General features: G+C 46.7%; 8 protein-coding genes across 8 annotated transcripts; 4 read left to right on the plus strand and 4 right to left on the minus strand.

The window, feature by feature from the left end:
* The first annotated feature begins 2,995 nt into the window (after positions 1-2,995).
* Positions 2,996-4,913, plus strand: F4807DRAFT_58486 (MFS general substrate transporter). Its single transcript, XM_048003233.1, has 4 exons — positions 2,996-3,014; positions 3,141-4,433; positions 4,497-4,638; positions 4,700-4,913. The coding sequence occupies exons 2-4, from the start codon at positions 3,235-3,237 to the stop codon at positions 4,859-4,861; spliced, it is 1,503 nt and encodes a 500-aa protein (XP_047855299.1). The 5' UTR covers positions 2,996-3,014; positions 3,141-3,234; the 3' UTR covers positions 4,862-4,913.
* A 1,919-nt stretch (positions 4,914-6,832) lies between these two features.
* On the plus strand, positions 6,833-7,837 carry F4807DRAFT_459619 (uncharacterized protein; the record flags this gene model as incomplete). Its single annotated transcript, XM_048001397.1, has 1 exon — positions 6,833-7,837. The coding sequence occupies one exon, from the start codon at positions 6,833-6,835 to the stop codon at positions 7,835-7,837; it is 1,005 nt and encodes a 334-aa protein (XP_047855300.1).
* Positions 7,838-8,180: 343 nt separating this feature from the next.
* Positions 8,181-9,446, minus strand: F4807DRAFT_422620 (uncharacterized protein). Its single transcript, XM_047997700.1, has one exon. It carries the CDS (start codon positions 9,354-9,356, stop codon positions 8,445-8,447), a length of 912 nt encoding a protein of 303 aa, XP_047855301.1. The 5' UTR covers positions 9,357-9,446; the 3' UTR covers positions 8,181-8,444.
* Positions 9,447-9,693: 247 nt separating this feature from the next.
* Positions 9,694-10,832, minus strand: F4807DRAFT_422621 (NAD(P)-binding protein). Its single transcript, XM_047997701.1, has 4 exons — positions 10,547-10,832; positions 10,259-10,469; positions 9,893-10,200; positions 9,694-9,833 (listed from the first exon to the last, which is right to left on the minus strand). The coding sequence occupies exons 1-3, from the start codon at positions 10,777-10,779 to the stop codon at positions 9,934-9,936; spliced, it is 711 nt and encodes a 236-aa protein (XP_047855302.1). The 5' UTR covers positions 10,780-10,832; the 3' UTR covers positions 9,694-9,833; positions 9,893-9,933.
* A 205-nt stretch (positions 10,833-11,037) lies between these two features.
* Positions 11,038-12,542, minus strand: F4807DRAFT_58563 (uncharacterized protein). The gene is made up of 6 exons (XM_048003234.1): positions 12,210-12,542; positions 12,032-12,148; positions 11,841-11,966; positions 11,543-11,757; positions 11,409-11,490; positions 11,038-11,343 (listed from the first exon to the last, which is right to left on the minus strand). The coding sequence occupies exons 1-6, from the start codon at positions 12,288-12,290 to the stop codon at positions 11,296-11,298; spliced, it is 669 nt and encodes a 222-aa protein (XP_047855303.1). The 5' UTR covers positions 12,291-12,542; the 3' UTR covers positions 11,038-11,295.
* A 926-nt stretch (positions 12,543-13,468) lies between these two features.
* On the plus strand, positions 13,469-15,745 carry F4807DRAFT_58572 (glycoside hydrolase family 43 protein). The gene is made up of 3 exons (XM_048003235.1): positions 13,469-14,136; positions 14,273-14,900; positions 14,964-15,745. The coding sequence occupies exons 1-3, from the start codon at positions 13,873-13,875 to the stop codon at positions 15,050-15,052; spliced, it is 981 nt and encodes a 326-aa protein (XP_047855304.1). The 5' UTR covers positions 13,469-13,872; the 3' UTR covers positions 15,053-15,745.
* Positions 15,746-17,324: 1,579 nt separating this feature from the next.
* F4807DRAFT_459625 (uncharacterized protein) lies at positions 17,325-18,278 on the plus strand (the record flags this gene model as incomplete). The annotated part of the gene is made up of 1 exon (XM_048001398.1): positions 17,325-18,278. The coding sequence occupies one exon, from the start codon at positions 17,325-17,327 to the stop codon at positions 18,276-18,278; it is 954 nt and encodes a 317-aa protein (XP_047855305.1).
* A 629-nt stretch (positions 18,279-18,907) lies between these two features.
* F4807DRAFT_58655 (uncharacterized protein) lies at positions 18,908-19,906 on the minus strand. Its single transcript, XM_048003236.1, has one exon. It carries the CDS (start codon positions 19,530-19,532, stop codon positions 19,044-19,046), a length of 489 nt encoding a protein of 162 aa, XP_047855306.1. The 5' UTR covers positions 19,533-19,906; the 3' UTR covers positions 18,908-19,043.
* Between the last annotated feature and the right edge of the window lie 927 nt (positions 19,907-20,833).

Here is a 20,833-nt window from a genome sequence, read left to right on the forward strand (position 1 = left end):
AAAAACCTAAGTAGGTAGGTGGCCAATGATGGGTCTTAAAATAGCATAACTAATAGAAATATGACTTTGGCGTCTTTCAGCTTCATCATATGTATGAAATTCGATAAGTGATGCAGTTGATTATGGAGTTTGGAGAACGAGATACTGTTCTTGAGCCATAGTTCGATAGAGCAATAGGGAATTTCTATTAGCACAAGAATTTCTTACTAGAAAGTGCCCCCTGATGAACGTTTGTGTCACATGAACCACTGTAACTATTCTGTAATTGTGTTGGCAGTAGGCTTACGTTTGCAAGAAAGGGTGACATGCCTGCCGAATTTGTGAGTAATCAGACGACTATTAAAATGAAGGAAATGTTTCAAGAAATTATCCGACCGAGACCAGAATTGAATCTAGAATGCGCCAAACGGGAGGAGCTACAGCATACCTTTAAATAGAGTTGGGGTAGGCACCGTTGTATTTTGCTTATGTACCCCGGATCTGCCTAGGAACTTTGTACAACGTTGCGAGTGGACTAAGCAGAAAAGGAGGCTTAGGTAATCCAGTCAGATAGTACTCATGTAGGTATTATCCTTCATCCTGCTTCAATGCGGCTCTGTGAGCCTCGCCATATCGTGTAGAATGACTCTAGATAAGTTTCAGGGGGGCAATTGTCCTTGGCCTGTGGGATGGCGATGACGTGTAGTAGTTGTGATAGTAAGACAAGACGAAGCTGATTTCCCCGCATCGAGAAATAAGTTCACATTATTCGAGATGCTCATATGTTTCGTTGTGATAAGTATCCGTAGGTAATCTTTACCAACAATTTCAACTCGTACAATGAGAAAGCGATCGCGTTATCTTCGAAGGGTGTTTTCTTAGGCTACATAACTTTCTTCATATCTAGATTTTTTTCGTAGAAGTGTTTAGATGACGATATGGAAAAATCTCCGAAGCTATTTGCCTTGTATTTGATCAAAGGGGGATAATCCTAAAAGAAATTCGGCCCTGCATATTGGAAGCTGGGGTTTCCTTGTGCTTACCAGAGAGCCGGGAGTTGCATAACTTGGAAATGAGTTGATTACCTAATATATAGTAGGCGAGGTTTGTTGTTTGTAAGAACAATCATAATTCTGCTTGCTCTGGTATCATTCTAATCTGGAATCGTAATCCGTCACAATCGTACATGATGGGTTCTTGGAGATGCAGACGTGTGATCAAGCGTTGAACCGTGGGATGTAACCTCACACACTTGCATACGGCGACATTAGGTATGCAAGAGCCATGGAAGGCAATTCGGACCTAAGATTCCTGTGTTACCACGGAATGCGACTGTAGGTTTGGTGTCTCACATGAGTAATATTCTCTTGGTGATAACCCTCGACGCCGATAAGGTAAGCTTTTTAACTGCCTACCTACTTCGATCTAGAGTTTGATCAAATATGCTTAAGTAAAGTAAGGTTAGGTCCATCTCATAACTGATACCTACCTAGTTTCGCGTGGACTAAGATGCAGCGGATCTGTTATCTTTGTAACATTACCAAAGCACCGGGTCGAATGATATGCATCGTAACAGTCAGTTACCAATCGAGGTACAATTGTAAATTTCGGGTGCTAGCGACATTTGCTAGTTGGAAAAAAAAAGCCTCCTGCGAAGTTGGTCGTTAATTATTCCCATGAAGGAAATGCTGAGCGAGGAGAAGGAAAACTGGGCAACGTTACATATGGCAGAGGCACAAGTGACCAACGAATGTAAGCCTAGACGAATAAGGAGGAAAGTCTTGTCTAACCGAACGTTAATGAAATCCTTCTCCAAGAACAAACTTAGAGACATACAGTAGTAGAAGTAACTTCCTTCCCCGGACAGAGCCATGTCTGGGTTTCTAGCCAATGACAACTCTCAATTGCCATGTACATAGTTTGGCTTGTGACTTAGGATTCGATACACCCAATCAGAGACGGCATGGTTTCCACATTCGGTCCGCCGCTATCTTCTCCTTATCGGCTATCTCGCGAACTATCCAGGTTGGGATAGTGCTCAAAGGATTGGAGAAGAAAATCTAGACGAATTTCAAGGTTTTTGTCACACTCGTCCGGCAAGGGCCTTTCGATCTGTTCTTCACCTTTCAATTAAGTTTCCACATGATCTATGCTGAAATGCGCAAAGATAGATTCACAATGGATGAGATGGTCGGATCGCTTACGATTAGCATCAGTTTTCTATTTCTAGAGACGATTCAAAGAAACACGAGATTCCTCTAGCACCTATACGATAGCATCGTACGGCTTGGTTGAGTTGATAGGCTTATCACCTAGGGGACGGAGCTCGCGAAGGATCATCTAAAATCTTACCCACTTTTACTCGGCCATAAGCCGTCTAGCGCACTTTCCGCGCCCCAGCATCCCCAGAACCCTAAATCTTATTAGTGGAGGGTCCTACATCCTGGATGCTTTTTCGTCTCGTCCCGCGCTGCGGACCAGACGTCAAAAGATATGCGAATGCCGGCCGTGTCACGTAACCATCATCTCAAGCAACATTCACAAATCACCCTCCGGAGCTGGAGAGATTCGGCTGAGTGCTGATGGTGCTACCATACCTGTCAGGGTCTGTCAGCTTGTGTGCCATGGCAACCCATCCATACCAGACTCGAGAAGATCCAGGCCAGAACGCATGTACCGAAGTATCAAAGCTATGCACCAGGTAGCATCCGATCAGCGCTAGGTTAGGTAGGTGCGGCTTGAGAATCCCATGCCTTTGTTGGTTGGTTGGCGTGGTCTTGGTAGGCAGTACATCGCCTAGTACATGCATAAGTAATGTTATTTTCTTATTTCACACGTGCCATACATCGTATTAATCAAAACATCGCCTTATCTGACTAGTGAGGGCCCATGTAGGTACCATAGTACAATGATTATTTTATATTATCTCCCATGCCCGCTTCGGCGCATCGAGAAGTTCTTTTGTTCTTTCCATCTCCTGTCAACTTCAAAGGTCGAGTTATTTAGCCGCGACGGCGATTAACAATTCGAATAAGGTACGCAATTAGCCTCATTCACATGCACGTAGACATCTTAAGCAGTTGTCCTTTATAATGTTTCTCTCCAGCTTGCGCATTATGGGATTTGTGATGACCATATGAGCTGACATTCAACAATCGTAGGTCTTCTAATAGGAGCTCATTTCGACCATATCTCGAATCGCTTAGACATTCGATCGACAACCACATAGCTAAGCGATTTTCGAAAAGCTATAAAATGGCAGATGCGAAGGGGACGATTGGGGCTGAGGCCGAACCTCACTCCGATCTCAGCACCCACGCCCCGGAAGCGCGCCCCGATGGTTGGATATACAAGGGGTTTCGCGTCGGCAAGAAGGAAATATGGTATGCGTCGCCAAAGATACAACTCCTGATGGTGGCCTTGGTGTGTTTCCTGTGCCCTGGCATGTATAATGCGCTAGGTGGTCTTGGTGGTGGTGGTCAGATCGACGGCACCGTCCAAGATCATGCATCTACCGCTCTTTACTCCGTCTTCGCCGTTGTTGCCTTCTTTTCCGGCTCCTTCGCCAACAAAGTCGGTGTCAAGACAACTTTGGGTATTGGCGGCTTGGGTTACTGCATTTATTCTGCCAGCTTTTTGTGCTACAACCACACGCAGAATGTTGGTTTTGTTATTTTTGCTGGTGCTTTCTTGGGTCTTTGCGCCGGTTTGCTTTGGACTGCGCAGGGCGCTATCATGATGTCTTACCCGCCCGAGGAGTCTAAGGGCCGATACATCAGTTGGTTCTGGATTATCTTCAACCTCGGCGCTGTCATCGGTAGCTTGATTCCTCTCGGCCAGAATATCAACAACACCGGTGGCACGGTCACAGATGGTACCTACGTTGGTTTCATTGTTCTGATGGTGGTTGGTGCTGCTCTCACTTTTCTCCTCGTCAACGCCGACAAGGTCATTCGAGACGATGGCTCGAGGGTTATCATTATGAAGAACCCAACTTGGCAGAGTGAACTCATCGGTCTTTGGGAATGTATCTCCCTAAGTCCTTGGGTTGTTGCTCTGTTCCCTATGTTTTTCGCATCCAACATCTTCTACACATATCAGCAGAACGGGCTCAACCTTGCCCACTTCAACGTTAGGGCTCGCTCGCTGAACAACTTGCTTTACTGGCTTGCCCAGATCTTTGGGGCCGTTATCTTCGGATATGCCCTCGATTTCCCCAAGATCCGACGCTCGATGCGTGCCAAAATCTCTTTTGGTGCACTTTTCACTCTAACCTTTGTCATCTGGGGTGGTGGATACGCGTGGCAGAGGCAACAAGTTTCGCGAGCAGTCACCTCGGAACCATCTTATGAGAGCCAAAAGATTGACTGGACCGACCCTAAATTCCTCGGCCCCATGTTCCTCTACATCTTCTACGGCTTTTACGATGCTTGCTGGCAGACATGCATTTACTGGTACGTCCATAAGTTCCACAGTAGTTGATTGATTGGATGAACAAAGTCTAACTTCGTCATTAGGTACATGGGAGCGCTCTCCAACTCTGGCCGAAGAACTGCCAACATGGCTGGCTTCTACAAGGGTCTCCAGTCAGCCGGTGCTGCAGTCTTTTGGCGGTTAGACGGTGTTCATATCGAGTACAACACTCTATTCGCCGCAACGGTAAGTTTACACTTCAATTCTGCCAAATAGATTTGGATCCTTGGCTAATAACCAATAATAGTGGGCTGTTTGTGCCGGTTCCCTCGTAGTTGCCGCTCCGATCATTTTCCTCAAGATAAAAGATACCACCGCTCTCGAGACGGACCTCAAATACAGCGATGAGAGACCGGAGGATGTTATACCAACAACCGTCGCACTCGAAGAGAAGCGCACTGACGTTTAATATTTCCTTTGAGGTAACAATTTATTGTAAATCTGTTAAAATATACTGCAGTGGGTTATATGGGTTGTAATATAGCCACTCAAGGCTGGCTGGGTAATGTTGGGTTACGAGTTGTTGATACCAGATATTGATGGTGGTGCATGAGTGAGGATTTTTGTATGAGCTATATACCCTCGTGCCATTACGAACATATATCTATAGTAACTACAAATCACGAACCTGATATCTGCCAATCTTTTGGAAATGCCTAGAATTGCAACCCAAAGAGTGTTGGTTAAGCACCATCCACGGATGTAGCCATGTTAAGTGTCATTTGTAGAAAACCAAAGCATGTGACAAATTACAAGGTTATCAATTTTGCCCCAAGTATGCAGACTTAGCCGTAATAAGGCTAGAACGAAAGACGGGTGAATTCATCATCATGTTGAAAGAACGCTCGGCATCCATGTTAGAATTTGTACCTTAAGCTCCGGCAGACCCGTATTTCCCGGTCTCGGGCCGGGCCGCGCTTGACGTGACCCGGCCTATCCTTCAAATGGAAGAACACTTGAATGGAAGCGTTAGTGTGACTGGCCTTTTATGATATCCCTTTTCTCAAGGACCCACTACTGAGAATCGAAGTATGAATTTTGTGACTTCCTATGTTGTTTTGAAAGGGGTTTCTAAAGGTCATGTCCAGATTTGTGAGAACTTGATATCTCTTATCCTCCACTATTTTCATTTTCATTCCCATATCTTTCGTCCTATTAGAAGGGCGTATATGAATACGCACGATTTTCCAGCTAAATTTGTTTTCTAATAAGATAGTGTGGTTAGTTACGAAGTCTCGTTCATCCTTATGACTTATCTATCCTGTGAAAACTGTCCATACAATAATTCTATTTCGAGTTACATAATTGTGCTTAATATCATCCTCGTGCCTATTAAAGGTATGGGTAATCGATGGAGTGCAATAAATTTTACTTGCATTTGAAATCATATGCTAGTTTTAAAGGGACACTTCAAGAACAAGTACTAACCAAACATACCTTTTCCAACTTTCTAGTGGAAATTGAGGTCGCCCATGAATGTTAAACCGTTCAGTAGAACGAAACTAAATTTCTTTAAAAATTAGGCTTTTATATGCCTTCATATGTATTGGCCACGTTAATATCTTAGTATATTAAACATCCTCACTAACCTTAACACTTAAGTCTCGTGGCTCAGGATAGATTCACATACCCATACTACAAGTACATGTACATTTATACACAGTATCTACCTAAGTATTTGCTTAGTAATTGTTAGTTATATCTTGTTAATATGGATATTATGGACTATTAAACTTCCTTTATAACACCTGAAGACCTACGAGTCGACCCAACGTTTAATTACCTACTAGAAAGGGGGAAATATCTACACCATATTTTACTTTTATTGACATTCGCGGAACATGTGGTATAGCAACAACGACAGCAAACTTAGCGATCATGCTGCTCGTTTCTAGCTACTCTTGAAACTACGACGTTAGCTGCTAGCCAACATCATATAAAGGATAACCCTATGAGAAAGAAGACGATAGCAGATATACATGTACCTAGACCACTATTTCTAGAATATCTACTCCGTAAACAGTGTACACTTGGCTGGGTACATCGACGACACTTCTGTTGACGGTTTTGGCACCTACCTAGGTATTTTGAAATGGATTCATTTTCTCGTTCAGGGCCTAAACAGCTGGCTACTACTAGCTTCTATGGCGGTAGTCACCTTCGCAGTTACTGCAAAGGAAAAAAAAGCAGACCTGCGAAATTAAATCTTTCTCTCTACACCTTTCATCCATTTTGCAAATTCCTTGGGGGTGAAAAGTGAGCCACAACCACATCTTCGCCTTCTACTGAAGGCATTCTCTGGTAACCTTATTGCATAAGGAACCTCTTCAGCTATACTATAACTTCTTTCTCATAGTTCGCTTTTCTATCCCACATCAACATGGCTTCGAGTCAAGATCAAGCCTCTGCCAGTACCGCGGTAGAGCCCTACAAGCAGCCTTTCCCGCCCGAGGTTTTCATCGTTCTAGTTGAGAACATGCCCGACTACATGTTGCCCTACCTTTGGTGCAAATTCCGTCAAGTATGCAAGGCATGGAAGGCCGAGGTCGAGAAGGCTTTTCTAGAGAAATATCTCGCTAAGACCAAGGTCATCATCAAACCCCCGTATGATCGCTTTGAGAGCGAGTTGCATTTTTCTCGAGTTTCCAAGGGCGACGGAGAGCAACGAGCGTTCTTCAAATCGGAATACCTCCAACCCGGATATTTTATGCCGGTGGTAAAGATCAACTCCATGGTTCCGCAAGCAAACCCGACCCTATACCGCCCCTTTCCTGGCATTGTGATCTTGGTTAAGATGGAGAATGTGGCGATCAGTGACCCTGCGATGGAGGGTTTCATGGTGGATCGGCAGCGCAAAGAGTTGTCGTTCCTGTGGAAGCCGATGATGAATCAGTTGATGGGCGACGAGCTTCGTTTCCGACGCGAAGCTTGCAAGATGATCGAGTCTGCACAGAGCCCCGCGCAGAAGCCTGAAGTCAAGAATACCAAGCCAGGCCCCGACACCGAGTCCGATGCGAAGACACCGGGTGACAAGACGCACACTACGAAGAGAAAGTCGGAATCCGACGAAGAACTCCAAGTCAAGAAGATCAACCTAGGCCCTGAAGTCAAGCCCGAAGCGAAGGTAACCACGCTACAACATGATGCCCAGTTCGAAGCATCGCGCAAGAAGGTTCAACTCTACATGCTCCTCCGCAGCGAGAAATTCCGTGCCGTGATGAACCAGGTCCGAGAGTCGCGTCTACGAAAGCAATACGCAGCTTGTGGCGATGAGTTCGTATCGATCGAGGACCACGACGGCATCCCCTGGGATGATGATGTAACCCGGGTCATGTCGGAGACGCGCCTACGCTTCCGATCTCCAGGATTCTTCCTGGAGTTCTAATATCATTCATTCTGCCGCCACTATTCAGCACCTCACACCCGACTACACTTGAGCAACGATGGACTGTTTGAACCAATACGGGCTTCAACAAGATAAGGGCTGGGATATGTTGCGGAGAAAAGAATGCAGGGATGGTTGATTGCTCTTGTCGTTTTCCATTACTACGCACTACGCAGATATGCTGGATGACAAGGCTTTTCTTTGTACTATAGGAACTTCCACTCCTGATGTAATCAAAGCTCCTCTTAGCAAGGATGCTTGAATATTGCCTTGCAATATACTGAATTCACCACTCCGAAGAACAACGAGGATAAATAATATGAGCGTAGAAAAAATGATACAAGGGTGATCCTAAAACATACCGAGCTAACGTAGAGACAGATATTTCAAGCATTGGTACAAGGTATGAGGGTATTGAAAGGCTGTGATCGCTACGCTAAATGTAGGGTCTCGATACTGACGAAGGCTCTGCCTACTTTTGTCCTAGGCTAACCTGGATTTACATATTCTCATCGTCCAAAGAACAAGCTGTCATAATTCCACCCGTAATTGAATCATATCAATGTTTGCCGCTCCAATCTAGAGCCTCCACGATCTAGCCACCCACTTACGACCCGCCTAATCGGCTCGAAGCACCTCCTACCCGTCTCCTATTCCTCACATGCGGCGCCGCCGTAAGCTCCTCCTCCCTGGAGAAGCCGCTATTAGCCAGCGTGATAGTGTGGATATACCTTAACTTCCCATTCTCCATGCGGAACTCGTGGCTATCGGGCGCCATGCTCAGGTGCTCGAAGACGCACAGCACGCTAATGGAGCCGTAGGTCGGGTCGACGACGTAACGGCGGCCCGAGTTAGGCGCTTGGTTGTTGTTGGTCGGGATGCCGACCTTGCAGGAGTCGGTCGGCAGCCCCGAGCCGGTGTACACGCTGCCCTCGAGGCGGACGCACGGCGTGCCCCACGGCACGGCATCGATCGCGCTCTTGTTGCTCCACATGTCGAGGTACGCGTCGGCGGCCTGCCTTAGGGCCTCGCGCGAGTCGCGCTTGTCCTCGTCGATCAGGGTCCAGTTCTCCTTGGACGCGTACTCGAGCGTGCGCGACGCGTTGAAGAGCCACGACCCCGTCGTCGAGACGACCAGGTCGATCAGGTACACGCTCAGGTCGCCCGGGCTGTGGCGGATCTGCGTGCCGATCACGTAGGGTGCCGGCTCGTCCGACGCGTTGTGCGTGATGATCAGCTCGGTGAAGGAGGCGCAGTCGACGTCGTCGACGATGGTGTGCCGGTGGTCGATCTTCAGCGCGTTGTTGAAGATGCCGCCCGTGATCTCGGCCGTCTGGTTGTTCTCCATGTAGGTGAAGTTGTCGGCGATGTTCTCGAGCTGGTTGAGCTGCCCGCTCTCGTGCGCTTTGACGTACTCGTCCGAGAAGGCCTGGATGTAGGTCCGGTTGCACTGAGCCGCCACCACGGGCAATAGGGCCCCGATGGCTGCGGCGCAGACACCTAACAGATGATAATGCATGTCGGGCTTTCTCTTCCTAAGTATAAGTGAAGTTGCTAGTATGTCAGTGGATCCAGCTCGAGATCCAGGAAGGGAATTGTCAGATCCATCTATAGTGGAACATTTTAGTAATAAGTATACGCCCTGGATGGATATTTAAAAGCAAGTGCCGTTGCTTCTACCCCAAGACCTGTCATGGCCATAGACATTCCCGGTCCCGGGAGAATGAACGGGAAAATTGCATGCTCATATTGCAGCTTGTATTCTGCCCCACGAACACTCCGAGGATATTAAAATGTGACTCGGAATCTAGAGAGGGACAGGCTTCGACTCAAAGGGGTAAAAGACAAGCAAAGCTACAAGCTTTGGCAGCTGAAGCTCATGCTTACCTTCTCCTCCTTTCTCCTCACGCATAATTATTGTCTACAGCTTGGCCACCCATGTCTAGATTCAGAATGGCTAGATTTGACATCTCGGCTATCCGCGAGTAGAATAGAGGTGAGCAAATACACATAATATAAACGCGGGAGATCTATCTCATATATGTCTGGGGCTAGATTCTTCTACTTTACTACTACCTTATAAGACTCCTGGAATCTTAAGAGCTACTAGGCTTTTTCGCGATCCTTATTAAATCCTCTGGCATTAACGGCTCTTTCTCGAAACCATTAACGACTTGATCTAGCATTGCTTTCGCAACATCCACGACACCAATGCTAGGGATTCCTACACTTAGTTGTACCAGCGTGCCAGCGATATATCTCATCATCTCACCTGGTGCAGTGATGATACCTGGCTTGGCACAACACGCCTCAACCCCATCAAGCTCGGAAGCCAACGCAAGTACCTTATTTTCCGTATCTCCCTAGATCAACTGGTTATACTTTTACTGGTGAGGAATGATAAATATTTCCAGCACTTACTCGCATGAGAGAGTATTGTGGTTGGAATCGCGGGGTCTTGGTCTGGTCTCTCTCGGCTGCGACACCACTCATATATAGAAACCGGAATGGCTTCGAGACGCCAGACTCATATATGGAATTAAACCCGTCAAGCGTGCATGTTTGGCAGACACGCTTGACTTCTTCGAAATCATACATCTTAGATTTCGCTGGGGTGATCGCGACCGTCCTAGTATTGGTCAGTGACCTATCCGGACTTAAGACTTATGTCCGCCTTGAAAAAGAACGAGTTGAAATGTTCATTACCAGATGCATGCCGAAGCTCCAGCAAACTCCTTCTTGACCTCTTCCGGATAGTGATTATAGTCGTTCACGACAATGCTTCTGAGCTTCGAGGGGTCTGCACCCTCTCCAAGTTTCTCCGGAGCGGACACCGGCTTGCGGGCTAGGGCCACGACCGAGGTGATCTCGCTTATGCTTAGACTTTGCCGTATGATCTCTTTGGCAACGAAACCTGTGGCCCCTGAAACAATTAGCTTCATCTTGCTGGTTTTTTTACCTAGATATTTAACATGGAATTTCTGAAGTTTGAAAGGTGAGATGAGCTAAGATAATAAGTTGCTTGTAAACTAATTGCTGGTTAGAAAAGGGGTCAGACTAATCGTACGCCGTACACGTGGTACCAAAGCTATATACGGTCATGCAGACATCCCCTTCCAGTTAAGATATTATATAATCACAAGATCTTACATTTTTGAGCCGGGTGTCATGAAATAAGTATCAAAGCTCAGTGTTGGAAATGGCATGATTCACTCAGGGGCTGGCTAGATATGGTACATAAACAGAATCTTAGAGTCAACAGTTTTGACTTTAGCTTCGGAGAGGAAAAATCCCTTCATTATAATTATTGTATTCATATGTTGTTATAGTATTCGATAGAGATTTAGCTTGAATGAACCATATTGACATTGTGTAACCTCCTTAGGTTGGTAGGCGCTTGTTCGTCAGGGCTTAGAGAATATAAGATGCTGTGTCGAAATTCTCGGAGTTGACTCTACTTAACACTGGTTGAGTATGACGTTCCAAGTATGATCGTCCGAAAATATCTGTCGGTAGTCAGTTAGTATGCCTGTACCAGTAGCCGGATCCAAGAGAGTTATGTAACCCTTACCTGCCCATGTGTGAAGCTGGTCCAGGTCTCGTCACCATTATAGGTAGTTGTCTGGCAGTTAATCAAGACTTCGACGGCGTTACTAGAAGGCACATTAGACGCGTGTCTTCCAAATTGTCTTGCCAAAAACCTACTCTGCAATAATGGTACAAGGGATGTTAACAGTGTTGCTAGCGTCGTTGCACAGCCAGATACCAGCACCCGAATTACAGCTGCTTACGCTACAACCACCTGCTCCGGGACTTCCTGGCGGAGCTGAACAGTCAGCATTGGCGATGCTGTACAGATATCTGACCCCTGCGCCGATCGACTCGGCGTTGACGTTGTTGCCGTAGGTGCAAGTCCAATCCTATAAAGGGGTTCGCACGTTAGAAGAGAATATAGGGCGGGTTTTGCTGGCAACTCAGCTAAAAAGAATAGGGGTCACTGTACGTCCGAAGTTGTGGCGCGCTTCTTGATAGGCTCTAGGCCCCTCCTTGCTATGGTCGACTGGTTGCTGTTCAAGCCTAACTCGTTGTCATAGTTGGGGTTTATTTGGATAATCTGCTTATAGATCTCCTACGAACCCAAATACGTTAGATTCGACGACATATCGCCTATGTTTCCCGTTGACAACAACTTACCTCTGCAGTGCCCGTGATTGACAAGACAGCCTCTCCGGGCTTGACTTGCCCCGTCCATGTTATTTTAGACGTTACAAGATCATTAATAGTTCGAGCGGAGTTCTCAGCTGGGAATGCCTATACAAGTTTATGTTAGCAACAATCAAAAAGAAAGGCAATATTGAATAGGTAGACGTACTGCAGAGGTTGTGACACCTAGGAGAAGGTTGGTGATAGTCGAAAGCAACTTCATGTTGAACTTCACGGAACTACCTCGCATTTCTTCCAATCTACAAAGCAACCTTCGAAACAGCCAGTGGTAGCCATGGCAAATTTACTATATACCTAAGTCCGGCGTGATGTATATCTTAGCAATGATACGACATCGCTAGCCAAGCCAACGTAACTTGACCTGTCTCCCTTTCATTCAACAATTTAGTTCAAATAGGCAAGTGCCATGGTGCAGGATCCGAGTGATTTCATTTACACCTTGTTTGTCGGACGGATTTTACTGACTTAAGGCAGTCAAATGAGACCATAGCCACCTCCGCTTTACAAATGCGGCGTGACTATGTGCTGGACTCGGCGTTCTATATCGCTGCTATTGGTGGGTTTAGTTCCAAATATAGACCGTAGTAGCTGGGGACCAAGGTGGGAGGGGAGCATAGCGAAATACTAATCACGCTCATATACCTGCTAGGTATGCAAGAATCGTAAACTCACCAATAGCTCTAATAGAAGATGTAACGTGCCTCGGTCGTCATTAGAATCTTGTTACCTGATTATTAGACGCGTGCACAAGATCTTGTAATTGTCTTCTCCGTGCAGGAGTGAGACACCGACACACAGGCCGATGACATTTCCGGTGTTGCACATATGCTCCTAATATAGGTATCTGGATATGTCCAATGGAAGTTTCGAAGCATGTAAGAATGAAATAAGCTTAAACTGGCATTCGTTAAGCCAAATCGGCAATTGGATAGCATGTATGCCCAATATTTTGGGCGATCTGAATAGGGAATCCCGCTCTGGTTCATTGTGATAAGAACGGAATACTTGATTACTCCAATATTAGCCTCATTACAAGGATTTTGTGGGAATAGGTTTGCGGCACAGCAATAGCAAGGGCAGGTTTAGTGTAGAGAGACGGTCAAGATTGTTCGAGCCCGGAGGATCGTCCCGGATTTTCGTTGGTTGACAGATCTTATCCTTGTCTACAAACAAGGGGGTGGCGCGCTATCATTAGATCACTAGATCATTAGATGTTGATGGTTTGGGCAGCTCAACCGAGTATTCGAAATTCTTTACGACGTAAACAGTGTTGAGGGGGGAATATACAATCCTGTTCCTGCGAGGGTGATGCTTTTATGTAAATCCTATTGTGCTGAGAAAAGGAGGTGAGCAATGCCGCAATCCCCAGGGGACGCACCGACCTTGCATCATCCCATCTTACTGCCTAGTGCATTTGCTGGGCTGCCCTTAGCCTGTAATTTCAGCCCCCTTTGTGACTTGTTTACGGCCACTTTTGTAAGCTGACTTCCATGTCTAAATCGTAAGTGGCTTACCTACTCTGCCAAAGTACATGCCACCGCCCAACGAGATTCTGGTTGATGGAACCCAGATGGTCATGTCTCCAAATATCTTCCCCCGGTAGTCTTAAAGCTTGTAACCTGTGGAGCTCGCCAACCAACTGGACCGTCGCATCCGGTTTAGCTTGGGCTGAGATTAGATGGTTTCGTCGAGCATGGTCTCTGGTGTATCATGTATAAGTGAAGGCGCCCGCGGGCGCAAGCCAACATGTCTCAGCAGATGCGTCTGCTTGTAGTGTGTTATCAGGTTCGGGCGGTGAACCTAAAGAAGCCATGATGTTGTTCGGAGCTCTATTATCTGTGCTTCTCACTTCTCTACATTCCGTTCGCGCCCAGTACCCGGCTCCTGGTGCATGCTCCGGCGACTGCTTCACCCATGATCCGGCTGTCGTCAAGCGCGCAGATGGCAAATACTTCCGCTTCTCGACCCTAGACCTGATCGGTATCTGGACGGCGGACAACTTAGCGGGGCCATGGACACGGAGCGGAAGCGTGATCCAGGGCGCCAGCATCATCAACATCCCCGGGAACGACGTGGTGAGTATTTCAAGCATCTTAATTGCCTCCAAAGGCTATTTGGAAACATTTTAGTCTCGCACTAGAATTTTCCATTCGTTACCATGAGCCCTTCCGAGACATTTCACAATGACAAACTGACTCAAATGTGATATAGCTATGGGCCCCTGATGTAGTCTATATGCGTGGCATGTACTACTGCTTTTACTCAGTATCAGTCTCCTCGAGCCAAACTTCGGCTATTGGTTACGCAGTTTCTACTACAATGGAATCGGGGTCCTGGAGCGACCAAGGAGCCGTGGTCACTTCGACCTCAAGCAGCCCTTATAATGCCATTGACTCTAATGTCGTCAACGGCACGGCTGAGGACGAGTTTTACATCCAATGGGGCTCTTACTGGAACAACATCTACCAGGCGCGGGTAGCAATCGACGGCGAATATGTCTTCAGGTCGGGCAATGAGCACCAAATCGCGTACGAGCCATCTGGAAACCACCAAGAGGAAGGGGCCTTTATCTGGAAACGCGACACCACTTGGTACTTGTTTTTGAGTAAAGGCATATGTTGTACATACGACCCCGCCACCGACCCGATCGACCAAGTATACCATATCGCAGTCTGTAAGAGCGATAGCCCTGCTGGCCCGTTCGTGGACAAAGATGGTGTTGCATGCACCGATGGTGGAGGCACTACTGTGCTCGCGAGCCAAGGAAATACCTACGCTCCGGGTGGTCAAGGAGTCTTCACCGATGATGCGTATGGCGATGTTCTATATTACCACTATCGTAAGTTCCTACATTTTACCAATTAGTGAAGTGAATACCGTTTTAGGCTGACTTGTTCGACAGTGGATTTGACAGTAGGGGTGGATTATAACGATTCCAAGTTCGGATGGAATGTTATAACCTGGGTTGATGGATGGCCCACGGTATCCTAAGATATTAGAAGTCATCCGGGACAGTACATTGGATAGTATTGCGTAAATTAATAACTACCCCCTTCTAGAAGGCCATACGATACTTTAACTATTTCTAGAGATATTTTAATCTACGAACACGATGACGTCGTCGCACACTACGATATTAATTAGGCCGTGCCGTCCTAGATTAATAAGAGGCTGGAGAGGTCAATTCAAAAGATCGTAGCTATCATCTCATAACTACCTAGTCAGCATACGTGGCCTATGCATAATAAGCATAAAGCTTTGAACCTCCTTTAAATGAAGCTGTAAATCGCGTAGCATATTCCAATGATCGGCAACACTAGCACACCCTTGCGTTAATTACCGGCGTCGAACATACCTACTGCGAGGCAGCATGCTTGAACACAGTAGAAACTGAATGTTCAAGTCGTAACGACATAGCTGATTTATGTATTCGATGAGCGCTTTTCGCAATCCCATATTTCCCCGGAAAAGGAGGCTGGCTAACAGCTAGATCTCGATTCCTATATTAAACCAACGCTGAACCCGTCCTGTTCGTATTGTATAATAGACGTACCTTTTGATATTCGGCAAGCCCGAATGAATGACGAGGTTACGATGCTGCCAGGGTGTAACCAAACTCATCGGCGGCTCTAGGTGGAGCTAATGAAAATCATTCTTTGGGGTCTTCGAGACACTGACCAGAAATGATGAAGAAGCGCCACACAGCATTCGCTAGTCAAGTGAGTTTCTGCATGGTACTCCGCCGAATTCGTTCCCAGTGTGGTTCGAACGGGTTTCTTAACATCTCTTCATTTTAGGCCTGATCTGGCAGTCTGGGTAACGTGGATCACCACTTCATGTGATAGCCGTTTCCTCACCAAAGTAGAACATATGGATAGGACTAGGAACTTACCCTCATTAAGGTAGATTTAAATGTTTTCTACACCCAATACCATTTCTTTGATCGCGTTATAGTGTTCTCCTGCCGAAAAGGAATGTGAAGACTTCCTGTTGTGTCTCGGTATCCTAACTATCACAAGCCGGTCCAATCTTGACATACTTCGGAAAAATGCCTCCCAAAATGTCAACCATGAAGTCTAGGATGACCATGACGAATATACCGATACATACCGAGAGGATGCCTCGTCGAGCCATGAGCATTGGCAACCTTGGGGAGAGCCGTCAAGAGGCCATGGACGGGGATAGTGGTAAGGTGAACTGAGTGAATAATATTTTTATTGATACTAACTGTCAGCTTGGGAAAAGGACGCGGCGACTCCGTTCGTCAGCCTCGTCCTCTTGTCAGGCGATTAAATAAAGTCGAACTCGCTACTCCTATGAAGATATCAAATTTTGCGGCCGGTAGTGTTAAGATGGTGTATCCGAGATCTCGGAGAATTAATACAATGAGAAGCCCATTAAGACTCCACGAGGGCATTTAAAGATGGTTAAGAAAATACGTACGTTGATTCTTGTATTGGAATTTTGGAAATTTCCCGGTTGCTTACCTGTTTTAGAACTTAGGTCCGAGGTCGACTTACAAACAACGACCACAACACTGCGGAATCTATTCCGGGTCGAATAACACATCAAAATCGCATACGAAGGGTCGTGCGAGAAGCTATGGGCTAATACCGAGAACGGACCATGGTGTTTATGATGAAAAGGGCGCCGTTGGGTATGAGGGATTTCACCGAACTCGTATCTTCCGAGGACGTCGAACAGAGCGTCGGTTTTGGAATGGCGCAGCCCTTCAAAGTTCAGGGCGAGCATACGAATGAAGGACACAGGGAGAAATCCCAGACTGAGCTAATTGGGAAGGCGAAGGAATCACGCGACGCCCGAGGCAAAGTACTTGTGATTGGCCGGGTGAGAGAGTTCCGAATGCCTGGATGATAATAGCAAAAGAATAACTTGACGATCCTTACATTTTGGAGATTCTGGAAGTAATGTTTAACATTGTAGGGGTAATTACATAAGCCGATCTTATTGGAATAACAGGATTCTTTTGTAGCATTTTATTCTATATCGATGTGATTACGTCATGGTGGTTTATATAGCTCTATGCCATATAAGGTTTGGTAAAAGCTCGGATATTCAGAAATGTTACATGGGTACCTTCTCTCCAACCAAAAATGTTGAAGGATACAAAGTCCAAACTTGACTACGTATCTAACGACTCCCGGTCCTCATTTTCAACCTTAACATGTTTCGACCTTCGCCAACAATATTCATGCTCAATACCGTCATATTAGGAATCAACAAACATCCCTGGCGGGATAAGATGGAGCCTGCCCGCGGATTCCGTCGATTCAATGACCTCCCGAAAGAGCTCCGCATCTTGATCTGGGAATACCACTTCCAGGCTCATCGCATTCACGTGGTTCATCCCGCACCCGAGAGTGAGAAGATAAATCCGATGAAGGAGGTTCTAGTCTATTCCTGCACCATTCTAGATCCCGCAACCAATCTCATTATCGAGGACAGACGCCCTCCTTCTCCGCTTGTGAACCGCGAGGCCCTCGAAGTCTTTCTATGGTGTAAGCGCGTGTGGACTCCTATTACCTTCAACAAGGATCTCGCTGAATCCGTGACGGCGAACCGGGGCCGTGTGCCTCCCCAGTTCGTCCATTTGGCCGGTAAGCGCGACATCCCGAAGGTACAGGAACGTCCTGTCTACATCGACTGGAGCCGTGACATTCTCTACATCTGCGCTTCGCACACCGAGCAGACTTTCTGGTCACTGCGTTCCACTCCATGGCGGAATGAGGTTAGGAAGTTGGCACTGCTCATTCCTCACGTCGGGTTCGCCGGTGCCATCCCGTTTGGGCCGTCGGCCCCTATCCGCGAGGTTCTTGACTACATGCATGGGGTCGAGGAGCTGTTTATCGTGCTGATTCCCCAGGCCGGTACTGCGCAGTCAGCCACCGCGCAGTCAGCTACCGCGCGCGAAGCAATTGCCCGCCTTCCGAGGGACGTGCACGGTTTCGTCCCCTACGTCAACTATCTCAAGGAGGCTGGCCTTGCGAAAAACCACATGCTCTACAACCGCACCGCCATGCTGATTCGAGACGCTATGGCTAGTGCGCCGAGAAAAATCAAGATTGAAAGAGTCGTTGATGTCGATTATATCACGACTCCTTTTGGCTACTACGAACGAAAACCCCGCTCGCCTTTTGCAACAACTGTCACAAGGCACTTAGTTAGTCCATCCAAGAAGGAATTAGCCCTTGATTAGCTTAGCTGAGCGTGGGTATATTTGGTTCGCTATTCCGTAGGAGCAACGCTCCCTTTTTTCTTGATAGATCATCAGATCCGGCACCTAGTGACTATGCGATAACATCCGCTTCGACTTAGTCTCCATAGGTATGGTAAAGAAGAGATCATTAGAGTTCTCATTGCCTGGGGCTACATTAGGGAAATCTGCTTTCTAATTCAGAATTTTAGCATTTGCGATATATCATTCTCTTGTAACTTCAGAATGTGCTTTAGACGTATATGCTCGGTGAGATTTCAGAGGTTCTAGCTACTCATCTTGAAAGCACTTACTTCTTTGTCAAGACCTTGGGCTCGCTGCTCTCTGGCGGTCCTAAATGTCTAGAAACTACAGCACTAGCGCAAGTATACAGTAACATATGTGGGGACAACGTGCGCCTCTAGACGGGCTCAATGGCTCAAAATAGGATTGTAGGTACTCGCCAGACACGCGTATTGCCCAAGCTACTACAATGAGAACCTCGGCCAACCTTTCATCCATTTCTACTCTAGCCCCTCCAGGTTGGTAAGCCATTTACTCAAGTACGATCTACGATTCGAGTTCCTAGCTAAATATTCGTACAATCAATCTGACCGCCCGTATACGTCTTCATGTTCTTCAGCGTGGGGGTTTTGTACACCCGTAGGCAATAAAAACAAAAACAAAAACAATGACGATAAGACCTATGATGACGCTTCCTTGCAACATATCTTCATTTATCTCGTTAAGGGCTTCCGATAGCCAATTCTATAACCCGATTTCTAGGTTATGATACGCGCGGCCTTGATCTGGGTAGACGCGCTGGGTCGAGAACGCCAGCAGCTGGTTCATGAGATAGGAGGTTGACAATGCCGAGTTTATGTGCGCTTGTACGAGGGGATCCATGGGTTGTACGACCGTCATCCGGTCGGGCACGCTAATTTCTATATGGTGGAATAGGCTCAGGTGCTGAGAATCATCGGAATCCCGGATAGGCGGCCAGTTTTTCGCGGTCGTGGGCAGCCTCAGAAGTTTGGATATGAAGCGCAAGTCTATTGAGGATTGTGCCGCTGGTGGTTGCTCTTCAAGCAAGGCATATTGATCTGCGAAACAACACGCTCGAGCTTCAATCTCGCAGTTCCCGCAAGTCGGCCGTTTTGCGTTACAGTTGATATTTCTACTCTTGCATTCAAGACAGCCTGTCCTCGAGTTCTTTGGAAACAGGTGCCTTTTTGCCTTTCTGAACCAGCGTCGCATGCTGTCCAGAGCGATGCCTCGTCCTTGAGGGTAGACGGGTAACGGCGCGTATGGATTTCAAACAGGTTCTTGACCATAAAAAGATGAGAGAACTTAGAACAAATCGATTGAGAAGGTTGAACTTCCACACACACATCCATAAAACAAAACTGAACGGGCTGAAGGACTACTTGGATGCCTCTACTCACCGCTAGGTATTGACGTATTGTTGTCTCACTAATACCAACTAATAATATAAGCCACCACCACTAAAAGAAAATCCAATTATGGTGAGTTCAACTACTATAGGTAGTTGAGTTATTACAAGTTTACGCGCGATATACTGGTTGTCTTGTAATTGCTGTACTAAAAGTTGCTCTACGCGTAAAATACCCCTAGACTGGCGCAAAGTAACACCATGGATTCCAGTATAGTGCCTTAATGATCAACACTATATGTGAAACAACGGGTATAATCGGCTGGACTAGCATTGCGCGAACCCTCTATCCCTTCTTCTAGAGACTTTTTATACTATAACAGCCTGAATACGTGATAGCTATGCGGAGGGTCGGTTATATGCGAATGAACATGATAGACTACCCCTTAGACTTCGCAATCCTTAATATAACCATTGCCACTAAAAGTCTAGTCATTCTAGTATTTAATAAGCCTTCTAGTCTTGTTTCGTCGAGTTTCGTGTATAATTCCCCACAATAATGGTGGTGTTGCTGACTGTTGGTCTAAGGGATATATGGGAAAGGGATGTATTTTTAAGTACATACTCTTGGAATATAGCCCCCCTTCTCTACTCTACAGAAATTCATATGTCTCTTACACGTATAGTAAAGATCCCACAAGCTCGACAATAGTACGGACGCGCGCTTCGTTCAAAACTCATAAGGTGCTAAAATCCATTCCAGATATGCTGAGAGCATCGAGATTCGATAACACATCCAGACATCCTCATCCCTCCTGGAGAAAGATGTGCCACCAATTCTAGCAAGCGTGTCGAGGTAGTGGTTTAAGATGCGCGCCTCATATGTTCACCGGTCTTCGACAGTCAGGCTACCCGACACGAAGTACGTCACATCGTGGAAACAAGAGCCAAAATGGATACTGCTAGTTAAGGGACCCCAATACCCCTTTGACAAGATACGAAGTCCCCACATGACAGCCGCCGTGGATGAGGTATCGGAACTTGGGGTTTCAAGAGCACAGCCCATATCCGTTACTTGCCTGTCAAATACTCGGGGAGCAGTGGCCGGTGGGCGCCGTGGATCACGTTGTCCTAGTTGGCGGCCATCGCGGTAGCCATGTTCTCC

Source organism: Annulohypoxylon truncatum (genome assembly GCF_022578515.1).
Source record: "Annulohypoxylon truncatum strain CBS 140777 unplaced genomic scaffold F4807scaffold_12, whole genome shotgun sequence".
NCBI lineage: Eukaryota > Fungi > Ascomycota > Sordariomycetes > Xylariales > Hypoxylaceae > Annulohypoxylon > Annulohypoxylon truncatum.